This window comes from Numenius arquata, chromosome 12, assembly GCF_964106895.1.
Source record: "Numenius arquata chromosome 12, bNumArq3.hap1.1, whole genome shotgun sequence".
In the NCBI taxonomy this organism is placed as follows: domain Eukaryota; kingdom Metazoa; phylum Chordata; class Aves; order Charadriiformes; family Scolopacidae; genus Numenius; species Numenius arquata.
In genome coordinates, this window is record NC_133587.1 from 43,781,225 (window position 1) to 43,803,714 (window position 22,490).

Consider the following 22,490-nt stretch of genomic DNA (forward strand, 5'->3'; position numbering starts at 1 on the left):
TGCACTGCACATACCCCATATGCCAGATGTAGACTCACTGCCCACTGCATGCATGCTCACTACACATGCCCAATACAGGCAAAATGCATCCCTATTTCTTTTTAAGATTTCCCGGTCAGAAATAAGTTTAACTCCAAGTTAAACTTGGAGACTTGCCGGTCTCCAAGTCTCCAAGTTTAACTTGGAGAACAAGTCTTATGAGGAGCAGCTGAGGGAGCTGGGATTGTTTAGCTCAGAGAAAAGGAGGCTGAGGGGAGACCTTCTTGCTCTCTACAATGTCCTGAAAGGAGAGTGTAGCGGGAGGGGGTCTATTTCTTCTTCCAAGGAACAGGCGATGGAACAAGAAGAAATGGCCTCAAGTTGTGCCAGGGCAGGTTTAGGATGGATATTAGGAAAAATTTTTACACTGAAAGGGTTTTTAAGCATTGTAACAGGCTGCCCAGGGCAGTGGTGGGGTCACCATCCCTGGAGGTATTTAATAGCTGGGTAGACATGGTGCTTAGAGATATGCATTAGTGATGTTTTTTGTCAATGTTAGGTTGATGGTTGGACTAGATGATCTAAAAGTTCCTTTCCAACCTAGGCGATTCTATAATCCTAAATGAGTTTAAATCCATTTACCAACCCCATGGTGGAACTATGAGCACAGGACAGCAGTGGCACCAGCACTGCTTCACCATGGTGGCACAGTGCTGATGAGAGGAGCTGGGGCTTTTCAGAAGCAGAGGTGACCATCCAACAGATGGGCTAAACTACTCCAACTCTTCTCTGTCTCCTCCTCCAGACGTTTGCACTGCACTAGAAACTACATCCACATGCACCTGTTTGTCTCCTTCATGCTGAGAGCCATGAGCATCTTCGTGAAGGACGCGGTCTTATACTCGGGGTCAGCTTTGGAGGAGATGGAACGGATCTCAGAGGAAGACTTGAAATCCATTACTGAAGCACCTCCGGCAGATAAATCACAGTTTGTGAGTATCACCAGGCTTCGTGCCTCTGTCCTCTCTGTTCAAGTCCACACATCTTTCAGGGGGGATTTTCCACCCTACTGTGGGACACCACTTCCCCTCCCTTTCCTCACCCTCCACAGCCTCTTCCCATCCCTTCCCACTCCCTCTCCATCCACTCTCCCAGAGGGACTTCCCAGCCCCAGAGCTAAGGAATTACTGTTCCCCAGGGCAGTTAAAGTCAAGGTTGATGTTTTGGTTCCCACCTACAACTACTATTTTCAACATTCTCCTGAGGGCCCCTAGAGTGTATGGCTCTGGAAACTCCTCCCAGCACAAGGCACATCAGTGCTTGCAAGTAACTTCTTCCACCACAATGTTCAACTGCCTGATTTTTCCACTTGGACCTTCTCTCTGTGTGACCCATGGAGGTATCACTGTGCTGTAACATCTGTGCTGTCAAACTGACAGCCCAGAGGTAGCAAAGCCATGATTCAATATGTCTTGGGAGGCTCTCAGCCCTGGCACCAGAGCCAGAGCAGAGGTAGCTTCTGAGGAAGAAGATCAGCAGTAGACATCTCATCTCACCGTAATTTTGCAGCAAACCACAGCTGGTTCCTCCTGTTGTGATTTATCACTCCCATCTCTGAACAAAAGACATTTTACAAGGGTCAATGGTGGGATTATGCCCTGTCATAACAAAGGGTAGGGTTCATCTGCAAAAAGTAGATGTCTACAAGGGAGACACTTTCATTCAATCTCATCACCTCAGGTTCCATCTCTGGTCAGCTGAGTCAGTATGGTCAACACAGCCAGTCAAGTCAAGGGTATGATGAACCACATCCTAAAATAAAAATTGAAGTGAGGCCAGGTAAACTTGAATCCAGAAATAGATGTTTCTTTTCACTACATAGAAAGCTCAGATGGCAATATCTACATTGTCCATGTGGGTGGGAGGGATGAAGCCCATCCTCAGCTTTCAAAGTCATTCCCACCTGCTGAAGCTCTCTGTTCTCCTTTCATCAGATTTCCCATGGTGGATCCTAGGTATGACAGCTCATCATCCACAAATTGTTGGATGCTGCAGAGACAGAGGAGGTAGATTTTTGTATCTAAGATCAAGGGTTACCTTCAATGCACACAAAAAATCTGAGGTAGCTCAAGCATCCCAGTGGAGTGGCTTTTGCGAGGTGGCAACAAACTTTCTGCCCATGGATTCATTCAGCTTCTCAAGTCTTCCACAGCTTGTGCTACTACCAGGGACCTGGCCACCAACACCCCTGCATAAAATCAGCAGATATGAAGTGTCCCACTGTGCATTCAACTCCCCCCAAATGTAAATTTTCTATCACGTTTTCTTCCCCTTTTAGAGATCCATTTCATTAATTTTCGAGTCTCTGGTTGGAGCACTCAGCACACTTCAAAACACTCCTTTTTTGGAAAGAACACAAAATGTTTTATTGCACTGTTTTCTGTTTCTCCTTGGGCTGGACTCATTATAAGGAATAATTGGGATAATATATTGCACTCTTTGAATATTAGCGATTTAATGGCATTTCCCATTCTGCTGAATTGAAAGGCAAACAAGTGATGGAGGTGAAAATTAATATATTTCTTTTGTTTCTAAGGGAAGTGGGAGCTTTTCAATTATTCCCTAATGTCCCCTGTGTGTGGGTAGATGCTGGTTTTTTGTAAATATAGAAATTATTATTAAACCTGGACGGGGATTTTTTAATTGATCTTCCTTCTACTCTAACTCACTTTTTCTGTAAAAGAAAATGGGTATAAATGTGTCCATATTTTATATATATATATACATATATATATATAATATGTGCATATTCATTTTGTTTGGCAAAGGATTAGCATAAAAGCTGTGCCAGGATAACAATTTCACTTTTTCTTTACAAGGTACATGTTATTGACATTTTCTGCAAGTTTCTTGTATTCCTCTCAAAATAAGGGGCAACATGGAGACGTGCTGCTGCCATGGGATATGTTTGGTCATCATAGGCTTCCTGTGAAATCAAACTACCCAGAGTTCTAGCACTTCCACATTGACAAGATATGGCTCTATGGGTCCCTTTGTACTAGTTAACCCCATGTGGCATCATTACTTTGCAGCTTTTCTCTACCAGGGTTGAGAAATGTTGGAAGAAGGATGGCTTTGCCCCACTCTGCCAGAAGAGCAGAGGACCGTTGAGTCGCAGTCAGTGTTTTCCTCTCAAGAAAGCAAAGTGGAGTGAGATGTCAGCTTATGAGCCCATTTATGATCAGTGTGTCCTGGAAGTCTTTACCAGGTCTCCCACGTTGCAGCCCAGGTGTGTTCAGAAAACACCTTGGCATTGTGAGTGAAATCCTCCAGTATCTGTTTGTTCTTGGAGGACCAGTTGCCAAAACCTATGGCAGCCATCTAGGGTGTCTTCATGCCCATTGAGGAAAGACAGGCAGCCCTGGAGGACCCCATCTTGGACATCCATGACAGAATGGGGTGAGTCACCCTCAGCACGATGCCCTTATCTCTCCACAAGCTAAGAGGAAGCGTCGTAATTCCAAGTGATGTGACTTGCACCAGGTCACCCAGACCCAGAAGACTTGGCCACAACCCTTCGTCCTCTAACATGGACAAGAGACACAGGGAAAAGATGCAACACAACTGCCCTAGAAAGTGTGTGAGCCCCTCATCACCAGAGTTGGGAGAGAATAGGATTAGGTGCCTACACCTAATTAGGTTTCCATATGTACCCTGTCCTCCTAGACCTTCCAGATCACCTGCTATTAGAGACATGATGTCAGGCTGAGGGGAGGTGTTCTTCATCTCTTCTGTTCTTGCACTGATTTTTCTTGTAAAAGCCTTCAACAGAATTTACTGATTTATCGTTTTCCTTTCTCCATCTTGTTTTGCAGCCCATCTCAGTAAATTATGGCATTATGTAGAACAAGAGTTTCACATCGTGTTCCTCACATAACCCTGTCTTTCTGTCATCATTGCAGGTGGGCTGTAAAGTAGCGGTTACCTTCTTCCTCTACTTCCTGGCAACCAATTACTACTGGATTCTGGTGGAAGGGCTCTATCTTCACAGCCTCATCTTCATGGCATTTTTCTCAGAGAAGAAGTATCTTTGGGGATTCACATTATTTGGCTGGGGTAAGTCATGGCTGCTCCTACAGTTGATCTGTAAGAAGCCTTTTGGAGGTGGTCTTTGAGGCAGATAGTGCATATACATAAATAAAGGAGGGGGGACAGACACAGGGTGAGAATCAGAGACACAGTGACTCTTGCAAGGATGGGTTGGCTCTCGTGTGAATCATAGAATGATATCACAGAATGATATGGGGTTGGAAGGGACCTCTAGAGATCATCTAGTCCAACTCCCCTGCCAGAGCAGGGTCACCTAGAGCAAGTTGCACAGGAACGTGTCCAGGCAGGTTTTGAACGTTTCCAGAGACAGAGACTCCACACCCTCTCTGGGCAGCCTGTTCCAGGGCTCTGCCACCCTCGAAGGAAAGAAGTTCCTCCTCATGTTGAGATGGAACTTCTTATGTTCCGGTTTGTGCCCATTACCTCTTGTCCTGTCCCTGGGCACCACTGAAAAAAGACTGGCCTCATCCTCTTGACACCCACCCTTTAAGTATTGATAAGCATTGATAAGATCCCGCCTCAGTCTTCTCTTCTCCAGAATAAAAAGACCCAAGTCCCTCAGCCTTTCCTCCTAAGAGAGGTGTTCTAGTCCCCTCATCATTTTCGTAACCCTGAAGCCTTTATCATTTCTAAATTGTGGTATTTACACTGGGGCACTTCCAGGATCTCTGGAAGGATCAGCTCAGGCTTGGAGAGACAAGACATCTTGCCATCCTTCCAGGGCAGCAGATGTGTGCGTGTGACAGCTGACTTCAGTGCATCCTCTGAGTTATCCCCATCTCTGCCAAGTGTCTCCTGCTGAGAAACAGGCGTTGGGCTGGAGAGGCAGAAAGTTGCACGAGGCTGTGAGCATCTGCTCCTAACAGCAGACCTAAGCACTCGTTTCCTTCCTACCTCACATCTCAGTTGCTTTAAAAAGCTCCTGAGGTTTCATGAGTGTTGGAGCACCAGTAGAAACCTGCAATTTGTGGGAAAGCCTTTTTTTAACCCCCTTTTCTTTTAACTTGGGCATCTTTTTCCTGGAGGAAGGAGAAAGGGGTGGGATGTGGGTGCAGTGAGGGTGTTCATTAGTGGGAGGCATTGTGGGCACACATATTTCAGAGGAGAATGTGCTTTCTGTTCACTTCTGGCATTAGCTTTGGCTTGCAAGGACTTATGAGGTGCTGGGTGCCTGAGGACAATAAAACAACTGCTCACAGTTGTTTGAAGCTTGTGGACTGTAAGGTAGAACAGGAAACATATTAGATGATCCTTGAGGACATAACTAAGAATAATGTGGTGTAGGTCTACAAAGGAGCTTACAGCAGAAAAAACCTGTTCAGAGCTGTCTATGGTTACCTCAAAACTGTATGGCCCAGGACCACCTCCCAGTTTCCAGGTCCAAAATGCACCTGGCTACATCCTGACTGCATTTTAGGACAAGATTAATGCGTGCATCACATCATCCCCATTCCAGCACATGATTTCCTCAGGAAGGAAAACAATGTCTCTAACAGTGGAGCTCTGAGCAAGCCAGATAGTGCAGATCTGAGTTTATGGAGGACTGTGGGGGTTTTGTGCTTCGTAAGAGCAAGGAACGGATTCACTAGTCCAGGGCAGTCCAACCCACAAGACCCTTTCAGCCTTTCTCCTTCCCCACTGTGGTTATGGGAGAGGAGGGATCCGCAAGATCCTTGATAACGTTGTGTTCAACTGGTGCTGGTGCTGCCACATAGAGTCAGAGAATGATTTGGGTTGGAAGGGACCTTAAAGGTCATCGAGTTTCAACCCCCAACTTGATGAAGACGAGAGGTGTAAATTTGAGTCCCAAAGCCGGCATCCATCTCTTGGGCATAGTCTAGTCCCAGCCAGCTGGTAGGTTTTGGGGACAATAAATAAATGAAGAGGAATACTTTGGGGACAGGGCATTTCTTGCTTCAGCTGCTGTGAGTCAGAGAGGACTTTGGATGTCACCCCCTTTTTAAAACAAATGAACAAAAAAAAAAATGCAACCCAAACACCACCCTCTTCCAAACCTTCAAGCTACGTAAAATTTCGTTCTCAGAAAAGGGCATTAAACTGCACAGAGCTGACTTAAAGAAGCAATTCCCTGGTGTGAATTAGGGAAAGAGGGGGAAGCAGCTGAAAAATAATGCCATATGTTTAACAAGAAAAACCAACTTGATGCTGTTCGTAATGCAGCCAAAGGAAAACAGTCTAACAGGCATGGGTTCCTCTCATTAATTCTTCCAACCACTGCCAGAGTATAATCATTTTATCAGAGCAACCACAAAGCTGAAGTCACACCTGTCACAACACCAATCATCTATGTGCTTCCAAGAGTTTGAGGCTGCTCAATTTAAATTCCTCTGGAATGAGAACATAGGATCCCTCCAGTTGCATTTGTTTTTGCTTTGTTTTGATTAGCATGATAATGTACACACATACACCCACACAGACGTATTGCTTTGATAGCTTTTGGGCACTGGAAAGGACAACCCAATCCAAGACCCACTGGAGTCAGTGGAAAAACTCCAGTTCCCTGCAGTGGGCACTGGATCCTGCCCATACCACAGCAATGAATGACAGGGAATCAGCAATAAATAATTATGACATTTTACATAGGTAGGGAAAAGACAAGTTTGCCCCAAAAGCTGGGATTTCTTTTTTTTTTTTTATTTGCTTGTGGACAAAAAAACAACAAATAGCAGTGGATTTATCCTGCCTGGAAATTTCCGAGATGGGGATAAGGAGCAAAAATCACCCTAAAACATCTTATTTCCAGACTACCGAGGAAACCAGAATGTATAGCTGCTTTTTGATGTCAGACCCAAAGATTTCTGCCGAGCCTTTTCAATCCACATCCTCACTGGCACCAGGGAGCACAGCTCCGTGAAAATCCGCAGTGCCCTTCTTGCAAGGGAGACACTGACGACAGAAAGGAACTTGTTCCTTGCCAGCACCCAACAAAAATAAATAAATAATGATATTATGGGCAACAATAAATTCCCCAGCAGACTTCAAGTTCCCTGCAGCTGTTTTATGAAGGAAGTCTAAGAAGCATGACCAATAGCTAGAAAACCCAAGCTGATTCCACTGGCATTTTTCCTTCACACCACGTTAATTTCCCCCCCGCCCCCCGGCTGGACTGCACTGGCTTTCAGCTACGGTGCAAATGAGGATTGCGGGGAGACCTGGAAAAGGCCAAATAGGTCGATGTGTTACTGTTAGAGATGCTCAGGTCCAAAAACCCATGATGGTGATCCCTGTATGTTTATCTAAGCAGAAATCACCCTTGCCTGAAAGAATTCGTGTCTAACAGGACAGGAGGCATAAGAGGGTATTATTTACCCCACTTAATATTAGGAAACTATGACACGGAGGGACTGAAAAAACACGGGCATTGTTCCTCAGAGAGGTTTTCAAAGAGCAGGGAAACCAAGACCAGATTTCACCAGACCTACATAAGGTCTTTATTCATGAGTTTTCTTCTAGAAGTCACCTTGCGACCACCTCTCTTACTCACAGCTTCGACACATGCCTGAAAGCCACTTTTCCAACTGCTGGGAGGCACATACACAGGAAAAGCCACAGAGGAGAGCAGGGTGTTGGGGTGAAGTGGCCACCAGACTTTGCCCACCTTGAGGTTTGCCCATTTGCCAGCTGCTGGGGGAGATACCTGACTTTATAGCACCTGCATTGTACACACTGTGTGTATGGACTGGAAATGCACAGCGCATACAATGTGGATTCTGTAGAAGTCACTCACAGCTTCGCCACCCGGTGGGGTTCTGTCCTGCATTGCACCAGTCGTGCACGTGGGGTACATACGTGCAAGGGGGAGGAAAGGCATGCACCCATCTGTCTGTGCTCAAAGCCACCCAGGAGATCACAGGCTTTTTGGAGGCTCGTTTCCCTTTCTCTGATGTGTTGTCCAGATGTATTTAATCACATATGACCTTCCTGCTTACAGAGCTGCATCCTCTTGGGTGTCTTGCTGTTGGTGGAGATCTTTGGATGTCTAAGTTTGAGGACCTCAGTGCTGATTTTCGGGCTGATGGTTCTGCCATCGATGGGCACTGAGAGTACTCAGCAGGAGGGATTGTCAATCTCAGGGCACCACAGACCAGGACTTTGAAGTGGAGACACCAAAAAGTCAGTCATCACCCTCAGAAAGTAAAAGAGATGCTGGAGCCAGAGCTAAGACTTCTGACTCTTCACATCGAAAGAGAAAGTTACTGGAGTGGGAGGAGAAGAATGAACTCTAGAAATTACCTGATGGCCAAAAGATTCCTTGTTACATTGATGTAGAATCTAAAAATGAGGTGGAGAAAAGAGAGGGAGAGCATCCATACCACTTTCTGAAAATTTCAGAACATTTATGATTGTTCACTTTGCAAAAAACTGAACAATGTCAGAGATGCAGAAAGACAAATGTAGTAATAAAACTGGTGCCAGGAATTTGCTTTGTGTGTTTTGCAGAACGTGTCAAAGATCCTTTTCCTAAGCTTACCTGAACGGAGCGAGGCAGCAGTGCACAGGGCACAATAAATCCACACATAGGGAAATTTTTAGGTATAATTATTTTCCCTTGTGTATTTTATTGTTGCTAGGAACCTTGACCACAGCACGGGATTAGTATGAATGGGAACAGTGTCTCTTCTGAAGTACGGGACGTGCCAGGGAGGAACAAGTACATGTCAAATGCATCTAAAGCTCTGACACAATCCACCTTTCAAGCTTAGACCTTCACAATAGTGGGTGAACACCCACCACCTCGCAGGCAGGCAGCAGGCATGTGAACTTTGCAACACGGCCAGTTTCTTGGTTGATACAAATTGGAATATCACCAAAGATATCAGGAAAATTAGATGCATTTAAGCCTTTGGTAGCTCAGCCAGTAGTTTGGAACATGCATATATTTTTCATAGATAGGTGATTAACAGTGAGGAGGAAATAGATGGTGCCTGTTACAATAAATCACCACCTTCCCCAAGCTTCAATGTGCTCATGGGTTCCTAGAGCAATAGGTTAAGTATTTTCTTTCCAACACCGTCACAGGGGATTGTAACGCAGTGTGCATTCCTTATAAATGTATCTTTGTGGGCAGTGCTGCCGCCCTGGTCCTGAGTGAGACTCTGTGTTTAATTATTTATGCTTTCTTATATTACCATGGCATTTAAAGGTTCCAACCAAGATAACGGCCCCGTTGTCCATGTGTGTATGAGACAGGCGTCCCCGCTCCACACCCCAGCTCAGGAAAGCGTCCGTGGTCAGGAAAGCCTTTAAGCACCCTAATGAGACTTAAGTGCATGCTGAAAGTTAAGCGTGTGCTTATGCACGCCGAGCCCCAATGAGCTTAGACTGTGAACAGCATATTTACAGTCATCGGTGATAAATGTCGCCTTTATTTATTTCTTAATTTATTTTTTTTCCTGAAAGGGGCTATTCTTCCTGAATTTGTGGAAGCTACTGTGGATTTGATCCTGCCTTTTAAGGGAAGCCAGTAGGGGACTCAGTTGTACAAATAAAGCAGAACTGGACCCTAAAAAAATAAATAGAAGATTGCATTTGGATACTGGTGATTCCTTTACTTTTCACAGGGAAAAGATGATGCCCAGTGTAACTGTGCTAAAATAGGGATGGTTCATTTGGGAGAAAACCTTTGGCTAGAGCATTTTGCAAGCATTACCCTAAATTCTAGCATTTATCTGCTTTGTGCAGTGAGTCTCTCACGCTAAAGAGAGTTTCTAATCCATCCAGCCCTGTGCTGGGAGAAATGGTCTCAGCCCGATTCCATAGAATCATCGAATCATAGAATCATAGAACGCTTTGGGTTGGAACGGACCATCCAGTTCCACCCCGCTGCCATGGGCAGGGACACCTCCCACTAGACCAGGTTGCCCAAAGCCCCATCCAACCTGGCCTTGAACGTGTCGAGGGATGGGGCAGCCACAGCTTCTCTGGGCAACCTGTTCCAGGGTCTCACCACCCTCACAGCAAAGAGTTTCTTCCTAATATCTGATCTAAATCTCCCCTCTTTCAGTCTGAAACCATTACCCCTCATCCTATCGCTACACTCCCTGATCAAGAGTCCCTCCTCGGAACTCAAAAGGTGGACTCCAGATCCACCTTTCCTTGGCATCAGGGGAAGGGAACAAATATCTCGGGAAAGATGTGCTGCACAAAACCCTTCCCTGTTTCAAATTGAATGCGTTGGCTCGAGCAGGTATCAGTCACCCAGGTTCAAGCACTACAGGCTATGTATTGCTAGAAGAAAGGCATGGGACCTTGGTTTATCCTCCCAAGCCCATGATGCATCTCAGGCCCTGGCCTGAGCATCTCCCAAGCACAAACCAGGAGGTCGTTTAAGCCTGGACCATTCCTGGCCAGCAACTTGGGAACGCAAGCTGCTCCATTTTGAAAGCCAGGAGAGTTCAGTAGGGTGGACATGTCCAGAGCATGACATTTGTCTTCCAGAAAATGCTCCCTGTCACTGCTTGGTTTACCATTTGGACTACAGAAGAGATGTGAGACCAAGACCAGGCTTTCTTGGTCTAAATTATACTTGAATATTTAAAAACTGCTTCTTCCACCTTCCTCTAGCCCGCTCCACCTGGGCTTACGGTAACGGAGCCCTCTGGTCCCCCTACTCACCCGCTCTGACCTGTGGTTTTTTGCAGGACTCCCTGCTGTATTTGTTACAGCGTGGGCCAGCGTGAGAGCCGCTCTAGCCGACACAGAGTAAGTCACATCGAATTTTCTTTTCTCCCTTTTACGTGTGATGCTTTTGTGGGGTTTTTGGCAACGGTGAGTTTGTGGGTGAATCAAAAGGAAAAAGAGGAACCAGGCAAAGCCAGAAGTGTTTTCTACTATGAAGTTAGCAAACTTCTAGGGAAGTGTGTGGCAGGGAAGGATAAAGTAGGTGCCACATTCCTACCTTTCCTTCCATTTTACAGAATCTGAGAACCATGAACACCTCTAGCAGTTATCCCAGCAAAGAATTTCTTCCTGAGTTCTCATCTAAATCTCCCCTCTTTCAGTTTAAACTGTTATCCCTCATCCTATGGCTCCCCTCCCTGATCAAGAGTCCCTCCCCAACTTTCCTGGAGCCCCTTTAGGGACTGGAAGGGGCTCTAAGGTCTCCCCAGAGCTTTCTCTTCTCCAGGCTGAACCCCCCCAACTCTCTCAGCCTGTTCTAGCAGCAGAGGCCTCCAGCCCTCGCAGCACCTCTGTGGCCTCCTCTGCCCCCGCTCCAACAGGTCCATGTCCTTCTGATGTTGGGGCCCCCAGAGCTGGATGGGATTTCAGCTCCAAGCTTGGAAAGATGGAGTAGCACAGCTACTGAAGTGTGACGCGTCTGCATTGGCACAGGCTCATCCTGGTAGAGCTTTACAGTCAGTACTGGTGGTTCCTCTGCCCCTGCCTCTCGCTTTCCTTGAAGAGCTGCCTGGGCAGCATTTGGCCCGTGAAATAAAAACTGCAGCTGCCATGTGGGGGCTGTCTGGCTCAGATAAAGAAAAGCCTGTGGCACTCCTCTCTCCGTGGTTGGAGAGAATTCAAACGGAGTAATTAACACTGAGTGACCTTATTCAATGACTGCTGGAAAAGCCTGGGAGGAAATAGTGTTCAGCCCCATCTTGGCACATGGAGGACCGTAGCCCAACATCCACACCACCAACAGTTTGCCCTTCCAGTCCTCACTTGGATAAGGGCTGAAGATGAAAGAGACAAAGAGTTTTGTGGGGCACGGCTGGGTCTCACTGCAAGAGCAGGGCTGAAGGAAGCACAGGAACTGAATGTAGAACCCCACAGTATTGTCCCCATCACCATGTCTTCAGATAGGACCTGTCCCCATGCAAAGTTGTGTGGGTTTATTCCAAGGGGTAGTATTAAGCCATTTCAGCCTCTCCTGTTCTCATGAAAGCTGGATTACTCTTAGTGTATTTTTTTTCCTGGTAAGGAGGTGAAGAAGAAGTGGAAAAGGGTGGGTTCCTGCCCAGAAGGGACAAGTCTTGATGACTGTGGAAAGAGCCATTCCACCATCTGGAGAGCATAACTTTAAATGTGTTTAATAGTGGTTTCAGTTTTGAATAGTATAACAGCAGGAGAAGCCATGCTGAGGGAAGGCAGGGTCCTTCCACCACACCAGCCTTTGGAGGAACCCATCCTTCCAGGGTGGATTTATCCAATATGATGCTTGAGTCCTTTGCTCTTTGTAACCAATAATTTCCTGATGGGGTGTTTATGTCTTCTCAGGTGTTGGGACTTGAGTGCTGGCAATTTAAAATGGATTGTTCAGGTGCCCATCCTGGCAGCTATCGTGGTGAGTACTGATTGATTGCAAGGGGTGGGAGGCTGTCCATTTGGTCAAGGTAGGCTCAGTGGGAAGAGTTGAGCCAGGTTGCCCTACTCTAATAACCCTGATAACCCAGCTCCTGCCTTAATAGTGTGGAATTTCTGTATGTCCAGTCTAAGGGCCTTATATTTGACCTGCCTGTAAGTTTGATGGCTGCATATGGCAGAGGGCTTTATCAGTAACTTCAAGTTTTACTTACAGGAGAAAAATTATGCAGGGGTAAAACCCTAAAACCATTAATGGAAAAAACATTTAAGCCAATATTTCCAAACCGTGTGATACTGGAAACCCTCAGGGATCATAACACATTCTCACCAGGCATCTCCAGTGGGAAGAACCGGAATTTGGGTTCCATAGCTGAACCAAACCTTTTCCCCAGGCATGCTTCAGAGTCATCAGATTGTTTCAGACTTGTCTTTCTGAACTGATAAAATTTTGGGAAACCTCAAAGGTGGGGACGAAAGTTAAACCATTCCAGCTATGATCAGTCGTGATGTTAACCAGTGATGGAGGGTTACTTCAGCCCCCACCCAGGAGCCATAGGCGATAGAAAGGATATGTGACATTATGCAGACACAGGACTGAGCTCTCACAAGCTGGAGAGGTTGTTATAAGAGGTGATTATCTGCACAAGGGGAATTTGGTGGGTAGTTATGTGTTTGCTTGAGAAGGGTCCTAATTAGCTAGAGACCCTGCTTTCACAGTTTTCATGAATTTCCCTCTGTCTTTCTCTGTCATTCTCCATTACTCCATCTTCTGATGGTCAGAGGAGTGCATGCCAGAAGGGTTTGTCCACTCCCACACCTCCTAGTCCCCCTTTACATTCGTCCACCAGTAGCCGAGTAGAGTCAGTAAGAATCTCTTTATAGTCTTCAGAGGGTTTTGCATCAAACTCTACATACTTCCTTCTGACTCACAAATCAGGAGGCCTTGGAAGGTGATCAGTGTGGGTGAGAAGAAAATCAGACCATCTGCATATAAACAGCAGGAAAGTTTCTGAGATGAATATGCTCATACGTGCAATTAGATGAGCTGCTTTGGACTTGGAGGGGGGGGGGTTCTTCCTCAGAATTTTCTTTTGGTGGAAATTCTCCACCTGGCTCTAGCAATCAGTCCTGCACCTTGGAAGAAATGAATCAGTGAACCCACATCGTGGTCATTGGAAATGGAATAGTAGGATGGAGAAGAAAGTTCAGATAGTTCAACTAGATGAATGCCAGTAACCCCATTGCATTTAATTTAAAGCCCAATTAGCAGAGGAGAAAGAGCTCAATTGAGGCTCATCCTTGTAAAAATAATGTTTCTCCATGAGGCTCTGCTGTGCTTGTACCCTGGCTATTTGCAAATGCAGCTATTTATCATGCAAAAATATTCTGTGGGTTGTTTCTGTTTAATTTCTGTGGGTTCATATTGTTCACTTGGCTGCCTTTTCAATTCCCACACTGGCTGGTCATATGTTGCTGGACTCCGTTATGCATTTTCTGGATGTACTTGCAGAGAATTTGGAGGATGAGGGGCTTAAAATCCCTCCACTCTGCTTCTGGCTTTGATGTTATTCAGTTGTCTGGATTTCTTTTAAAACTTAGCACACATTTCAGGAAGTCAGAGGAGTTTCCCTCCTGACTGTGATAAGGTTGGACATCTTCAGTTTAGCCGACAAATGAAGAACAAGATCCCACTTTTGAGCCTTTGAAGCTAGAAAAACTCATACGAGAAACAAAGCCTGCCTTTTTTTTCTTTTATTTTTTTTTTTCCTTTCAGATTGGTTTCCAGTGAAAATGCCCCCAGGCTGTGTGCTTCTCTGCTTGTCGGTCTATCCATCCCTCCCTTCTAACTTTTGTGCCAGTCAGTAAATTCCAACCAAATGTAACTAAAGGAATGGGGTTGCATGGATGTTAAATTCCCACAAACCTCATGGAAACAGTCAAGTAGATACGGGAGAGAAATTCTACTAATACCCCTTCAAGGAAAAGGGTGTAGTACAACCTTACCCCCTTCGGAACACAGAGGAGAGCTGTTCAAAATGAACTTGCACCTCGTTAAAGGAGAAGGAATCCAACCACAGAAGACAAAGCCATAGCAAACCAGGCCGTGTTCATTCAGTGGCTCAGGGAACTACTTGTTTTAACAGTGGGGATAATTAACCGTTGGAACGACTTACCAATGGTTGTGGTAGGATCTCCGTCATGGAAACACTGAAACCCAGATCTGCTATAGCTCAAACAAAAATGAATACAAGGAGGTCTTATGGGCTGCGTTTTGCAGGAGATCAAACTAGAGGTTCACAATGGTCCCTTCTGGCATGAAACTATGAGCCTGTGTGTGGCATGGTAATTTGTGTCCTTGAAATGCTGCTGTATTGGCATCTGAGAAGTCAAATGAGTGCTGCAAGCCTCCAGAGAAACCCATAGGCATCGGCGTTAGCCCAGCAACAGGGATCTGCCCAGTGCAGACAGTTACACAATGGTTCTGTTGTGCCCCACAAATGGGTTTGTCTGGGGCAGCAGCAGGTGGAATCCCAGCCCCAGTGAAGCCAATCTCTGAAGAGCTCCAAAAAGCTGAGAATCCCTCAAACATCTCCCCATTTTTCATCTCTGTTAAGTGGCAGTATGAGATGTTGCCCTTAACTTTTTTTCTGCATGGGGCTCCACGGGCATGTCCCTGTAGGACTAGATTAGCTTGGTGAGCAACTAGATGTGTTCACAGATGTGACTCCTTGCATAGGAAGTAGATATTACCTCCTTACCCTGCTTATTAGGTCCATATTAAACACTTCTCCAGAGGGACAGTTAGCAGTAGACATATAAGTTTTACAGTTATGTTGCCCTTCTGCATTCTTGATCTGTCATAGAATCATGGAATGGTTCGAATTGGAAGGGACCTTAAAGATCATCGAGTTCCAACCCCCATGCCATGGGCAGGGACACGTCCCACCAGACCAGGTTGCTCCAAGCCCCCTCCAACCTGGCCTTGAACCCCTCCAGGGATGGGGCAGCCACAGCTTCTCTGGGCAACCCGGGCCAGGCTCTCACCACCCTCACAGCAAAGAATTTCTTCTAATATCTAATCTAAATCTCCTCTTCCAGTCTGAAAATATTCCCCCTCATCCCATCACTCCACTCCCGGAAAAAGAGTCCCTCCCTTTCATCTGTAGTTAGGTCTACTCTGTGTCTTCATCATCGTGCAGTCTGCTTGCTCTTTTGCATATGGAAATATGGAAAGGCATCCTACTAATACATCTCTCAGCCTGAGGAGATCTTTATCTTGGGTGGGCTGCAAAAGACAAATATAACCTAATTTCACTCTGCTTCCTGGACCCTGAAATAAGTTTGAGAGGTTTATGAGGCCATGAAAATGACCCATATCACTGTAGGGAGTTTTAAAAAAAGATGATGTGAAAAATACTGAGAGTTGTCTGTGGTCCATACCTCAGAATGCCTCGTAAGCACTGCCTTATGTGTTGGTATCTTGCCCAGTCATCAGGTGTCTGCTGGGCTGGCTAGCTCAGATGTAGGCCTTTCCATGTGAGATGCCCACACGTTGTCAGAGAATGCCATTCCCTTCTCTCTCTCAGCCATTGAGGTTAAACACAGCTGACTAGATCCCACCAAACACTGGGTCTTTCCTGTGGAACTCACCCCTTCCACAGGACGAGCTCTCCCAGGAGGAACTTCATACACAGTACGACCAGGTCACCCTGTGCCACAACCCCTTGACTCATCTTGGGGAAACCGTTGACTAAACAATATCATCATCTGGATCTTTTTTTTAAGAGTTATCCTTTCTTTGTTGGTGTTTTTTCCAGGTAAATTTTATTCTTTTTATCAACATTATCAGAGTCCTAGCAACCAAGCTACGAGAGACGAATGCAGGGAGGTGTGACTCAAGACAACAGTACAGGTGAGTCACATACCCTCTCCACTTTTGGGGAGATGTCCAAGTCCCTGTTTCACTTCCTTGAGCACCGAGGGAGCCCAGGGTGACTAGTTCACAGTGTCTACACTGTAGACCCCTAAAATAAGGTGAGGAGAATGCCATCTTCCAAGTCTGGTAACGCAGAATGAATCAATGGCAGTTTAAACATCTCCTAAACCTTTCAAATCCAACCTGGGGGACCTGCCTCATAGGTTAAAGAGAGGAATTCAGTCTCTTCAGCCAGTTTGGAAGTGATTGTGCTGGCCTTGAACCAAGAGCCCAAAAATAAAAGCACTGCTTATGCTGTTGAAGCCCCTAAAACTTATACCAATTTATTTACTTCTATTTATTTCCCTCCTGTGCTTTGTAAAACTCAGTCTATTTGTTCAATCTGCCCTTCAGTGGGTGTTTCAGCACTTGTGCTGAAATGAAAAAAGTTTCCTGTCTCTCTGCTGGAAATCTGCCTTTCCTTGTTTGTTTTGTTTTCCTTTGTCCTGCCAGCTCTTCTCTCTTGATAATTTAAGATATTTGTAGCATGGTCAAACTGGATGGAAAAAGCAGATTGCTGAGACACCTCGGCTGCTTGAGAGCTCCTGAGGCTTCTCATAATCTTCTGAGCTGGACTGACCAGCATGACACATGCAAAGGAGGGAGAGCAGAATGATTTGGGTTGCAAACCATGAGCTCATTGCTACCATCTCACTCTCCAAACACAAGATGTTTCATTTGAAGCAGGAATGAGATTTGGCAGGAAAACACCTCTCTATTTTTCTTCGCTGCCCTCTCAGGGTTCTGATTTATCTATTTGTTTATTTCTCCCTGGCTGAAGCTTGCTATTAATTATGGTTTGGATGGGTCCTTCTCCTTTTAATGTGTTAAATTCCCTCAGTGGTTTCCAGTTGCTGGACAGAGGAGGTACCAGGTCTTTCTGGTAGTGATGTCTGGCCCTTCTCAATAATTGCCTGCACTTGGTAACTTGCTGTAACTCTTGGCAGAAGCTTTAATCCTTCAATTAGCATCACTTCCAGGCAAGGCTGGTTCCCTCAGGAGCAAACCCAGCCAAGTACTCGGGGTTGTATTGTACTTTCCCCCAGCCCCTAACATTGGTCTTGTGCTGAGATGGAGCTTCTTCTTTAAATAGGAGATTTCCAGGTGACACTGCAGTCCAAAGCACCTCCTAAGAGTGTTCAATTCCTGCTTGAAGAGCACAGATTTAGATTAGATCTCAGGAAGAAATTTTTCACTACGAGGGTGGTGAGGCCCTGGTCCAGGTTGCCCAGAAGCTTTGGCTGCCTCATTCCTGGAGTTGTTCGAGGCCAGGTTGGACGGAGCTTTGAGCAACCTGGTCTGGTGGGAGGTGTCCCTGCCCAGGGCAGGGGGTGGGACTGGGTGGTCTTTAAGTTCCCTTACAACCTAAATGATTACCCCACAGTGCACTGTCCTCCTCCCCTTGATATCTAGAACAATTCTGCTCACAGATGCACTTCTCTCTCCATCAGCCCTGCTCGTTGCACAGGAGGCACTAACCCAGGGTGGGCCTTCGTGTCTTGCCTCAATAAGCAGGCAGAATCACAGAATCACAGAATCACAGAATCACAGAATCACAGAATGGTTGAGGTTGGAAGGGACCTCTGAAGGTCGTCTAGTCCAACGCTTCCTGATCAAGCAGTGTCAGCTAGTGCAGGCTGTGTAGGACCACATCAAGTCATTCAAAGCAGAACCATCCTTTAGGGACAAGGGGATTTAGTGTCAGTCAGAGGCTGAGGGCTGGAAGCAGCAGTGCACTTGTCTTTCCAGTCACCCTTCCACCCTCTGTCCATGACCTGACCCAAAGCTGGTGGTAGTCTGAGGCTAAAAAAACATCTCAATATCTTCATCTCCAGTACCTACAGCACATGGGGGCATGCATGTGGAGAGGGTTAGACTGGCACATCAAGCCATGCTGGTAGATGGACTGTGTTGTTTCATAGATTCATAGATTCATGGATTGGTCCAGGCCGGAAGGGACCTCCAAAGGTCATCTAGTCCGACCTCCCCGCAGTCAGCAGGGACACCCCCAACTAGACGAGGTTGCCCACGGCCTCGTCGAGCTTCACCTTGAGTATCTCAAGGGAAGGGGCCTCAACCACCTCCCTGGGCAACCTGTTCCAGTGTTCCACCACCCTCAGAGTAAAGAACTTTTTCCTAATATCCAATCTAAATCTCCCCTTCTCCAACTTAAAACTGTTGCCCCTCATCCTGTCACTCCCCAGCCTTCCTGCAGGCCCCCCCTCAGGGACTGGAAGGCCGCTATTAGGTCTCCCCAGAGCCTCCTCTTCTCCAGGCTGAACAACCCCAGCTCCCTCAGCCTGTCCTCATAGAAGAGGTGCTCCAACCCCCTGATCATTTTGGTGGCCCTCCTCTGGACCCGCTCCACCAGGTCCATGTCCTTTCTATATTGAGGGCTCCAGGCCTGCACACAGTACTCCAGGTGAGGTCTCACCAGAGCAAAGTGGCAGAATCAGTGTCACGTGCCATAAGAGAAGCAACAGTTTGAAATTGCAGGTGGACACGATGCCTGTGTAAACATAAGATAGCCAAGATCAACCAAGAAGGCATGTGAGCAAGAAAGAAATTACGTATGACTTGTGTCCAAGGTATAAGGTGGACGAGCCTGGCAGGGAGGTTCATTCCATCTGCTAATTTCCTCTGTGTCTTTCTCTTTCCTTCTTGCTGCAGGAAGCTGCTGAAATCTACCCTCGTCCTTATGCCTCTGTTCGGCGTTCACTATATTGTTTTCATGGCTATGCCATACACAGATGTGTCAGGGATTCTTTGGCAAGTTCAAATGCACTATGAAATGCTGTTCAACTCTTTCCAGGTATTGTAACCATTAAACTATGGGGGAAAACTATGAGAATTTCAATGAGGACAGGAGGGAAATGAGAGTGGAAGGTGCTGTTTTTGGAAGCAGGGCTGTTTTTACAATACACCAGATTTCATTCACAAGGTGATTTGACAGTATTTTAGCACCAGGTATGTCTTATATTTGCAAAACACAGCATATAGAAGCTTAGTGTGTCCAACAAAAAATGTTCCTGTTGAAAGATAACTTGCCCCACAAAATAAATCCCTTTAGATCCATATTAGACATAAACCGGTAGAGATCCACAGAGACATGTTTTTCCACATTGGCTTCCAATTTGCTAGTCCCAAGTTGTCTTTCAGTCCTGTGAATGGATTCCTCAGTTCTAGGTTTGGGCAAAAATCAGGTTCAGTTCCAGGACTGGTCCTCTATAAGACACAGCAGCAGCAAAAATACACAACTCTCTACAAGCAGAGCAGTGTTTGATCATCACTGCACACCCTCCCCTGAGAGATTAACTTCTGGCTCGCATGTTGCTACCTATCCTCATGGTTGACCAGTGTGGATGATGAAAAATGGACAGTGGGTCTGTCCAGAAGACAGTTTAGGGAAACTGTAAGGGAGAAGGGGACCAAGCACACGTTCATGTGCTTTCACAATTCCTGTTGGGTGCAGATGGGACAAAATAGTGGGTGAGTTCAGCAAGACCTTGGTAAGCTATTGGCCAACTAAAAGATGTGGATGGTTTGCTCACATCTGAATTCCTTTGTGGATCCCACTCAGCCAGTTCTGCTCCGCACATGGGTTTCCCCACTTGCAACCAGGGCTGGAAAGGTCCCATCAGGGCCATCTTCCACCCCTGCAACAGGATCAGCTACGTGTAAAACACTGGAAATGTTTATCCAATATGTTCATAAACACCTCCAGTGAGGTAGACCCCACCACCTACCCATGTACCCATCACCTTCTCAGAAACTTTGCAAAAGATCTGGGGGTGAAAATGGACTTATTAGCTAAACCATGACCCAGAGGGCTTATATAGTCTACCTACTTTGTCAATGGTCCGCAGGGAAACAGCTGTGTTTATCTGTCTCTCATACGCTACTCAACAATGTAAGGTTTCTTATGCATACTACATACAGCATATTATGAATATCATTGATTTCAGAGGAACACAGGACACTGGGTAGTACCATCAGGAAAGAGATACCCACGTGCACAAGATTAACATTAATATGTTGTTTCTTCTTCCTTCTAGGGATTTTTTGTTGCCATCATATACTGTTTTTGCAATGGAGAGGTTAGTCACTGGTTTCTTAATTATTTCCCTCTTTTGTCAGGTTAGTTCCACACACAGATGGGAAAGTGGATGCACACCAGCATGTCCTCACTTATTCTAGAGACGCAACCCTTTTTTGCACCCAGTGAAAGATCTGTCAGTCCACATAGAAAGTTCATACCCTCGGTTTTGGTCATGTAAGACACGCAGGTCAATATGTCACCAATAAATGAGCTACTGGAAGTAGCTAATGGAGAAGAAAAATGTTTTTTTTCTTTCCTTTTTCCAGCACAAGCGTTGTTTAGTGCTGCTTAATTTCAGGTCTGTGGCAGGAAGAAAAGTAGACTGATAGAGTAGCTGCCTAATGAGCAAGCTCTTTTGATTTTCTAGGCTTTTTTGACCTTTGTTTTTATTTCCAGAGTTATATGATTTAATGTCTTTGTTTCCTTTCATTCCCTCTATGGCTGCAGACTAAGTAACTAGATGGTCAGTGGATGCACACCAGGAAAGAATAGAGCTACTCTCATAAGGCTGGTTCAGCCTAAGTTTATGGACTTTAGGGGAAAATGCAACTTAAAATATGCTGCTTATGTTCTACAGAATAAAACCAAGATGAAATTCACACCATAAGGGGACTTGATCTCGTATTAATTTCAGCCACGTAAAAGTGACACACTCAATTGTCAGCGAACTTCTTCAGACACCTCTGAAGGTGGTTGATCCCACTTATATTTGAAGCTCATGGTACATTGAGATGTCTCACTCCTGAGTGTGTTGCTCAGTCTCTCTTAATCATAGGATGGTTTGGGTTGGAAGGGACTTTAAGATCATCTGTTTCAACCCCCTGCCATGGTCAGGGACACCTTCCACTAGACCAGGTTGCTCAAAACCCCATCCAGCCTGGCCTTGAACACCTCCAGGGATGGGGCCTGCACAACTTCTCCCTGGGAAAGAGCTAACCCATATTTTCAGTTAGATGTTTTCAGGCATTCCAGCTTCCCAATATCAAATATTTCATTTGGAAAGGGCAGATTTAATGTAAATGTACTGTTCCTTCCAATTTCACACTCCAAACAGTTTTTCTCCCATTCTGTCTGGATACTGCTGCCTTCTGATAACTCTCTGCTCCTTTCTCCTCCCACTCATGCTTTTTTTCCCCCTTTTTTCTCAGGTCCAAGCAGAAATAAAGAAGTCATGGAGCAGGTGGACTTTAGCACTTGACTTTAAAAGGAAAGCACGAAGTGGGAGCACAACCTACAGTTATGGACCAATGGTTTCCCACACCAGCATCACAAATGTAGCCACAAGAGGGGCACTTGCCCTCCATCTCAATACGAGACTTATACCAGGGACCCTCAATGGACACCGGAATTTGCCAGGTTATGTAAAAAATGGCTCCATTTCTGAAAACTCCATGCCTTCTTCTGGACCAGAGCAGTACAACAAAGACGAGGAGTACCTGAATGGCTCTGGGCTTTACGATGGAGACAGACCCACAGTACTTGTTGAAGAAGAAAGAGAGACGGTGATGTAAAGCGAGGAGGAGAACAAAAGAAGCAAAAGGATGAAAAAGGTTCCTGGAGAGCATTTAGTGGGCAAAAGAATATCGGGCCACACATCGGATGCCGAGGGTTTCCATACAGTTTCTCTGTTCTGTGGAACGAGAGGTTAAGTTATATGGGAAAAAAAAAAAAGGCGAGCCACCAACGTGGCCAGCTGTCGATCACATACATATACTCAGTGATCTACGTCTCCCTGGTGTTGACGGAGGCAGGGTTATCCAGACCCACCAGCCTTGCTCCCTGCCGAACAACAGAGATACTGCGAGTTCGCGAGGGAGGGTTGCAAAGCAGCATGTGGTCCTTGGACCTCTTGGAGAGTGTGGGCAGCCGAGGAGGACAGGAGTCTCACTCAGTAAAGCAAGAGTCTCACGGGGAGTGTACAGTGCCACCTTCTTGCGAGGGTACAAGCCACCCTGGGCATCAGCCTCTTCAGTTTGGTTTGCTCTTTCCCTGTAAAGTCTG

General features: G+C 45.9%; 1 protein-coding gene across 1 annotated transcript in view; it reads left to right on the forward strand.

Moving 5' to 3' along the window:
* Positions 1-22,148, forward strand: part of PTH1R (parathyroid hormone 1 receptor) — a 120,790-nt gene extending 98,642 nt beyond the window's left edge. Inside the window, exons 6-13 of the mRNA XM_074157275.1 lie at positions 785-971; positions 3,942-4,095; positions 10,752-10,812; positions 12,328-12,394; positions 16,233-16,327; positions 19,061-19,202; positions 20,446-20,487; positions 21,638-22,148. Of these exons, the coding sequence (XP_074013376.1) occupies positions 785-971; positions 3,942-4,095; positions 10,752-10,812; positions 12,328-12,394; positions 16,233-16,327; positions 19,061-19,202; positions 20,446-20,487; positions 21,638-22,000 (1,111 nt within the window). The 3' untranslated portion in view covers positions 22,001-22,148. The remainder of the gene's footprint in view (positions 1-784; positions 972-3,941; positions 4,096-10,751; positions 10,813-12,327; positions 12,395-16,232; positions 16,328-19,060; positions 19,203-20,445; positions 20,488-21,637) is intronic.
* Positions 22,149-22,490: the final 342 nt, after the last annotated feature.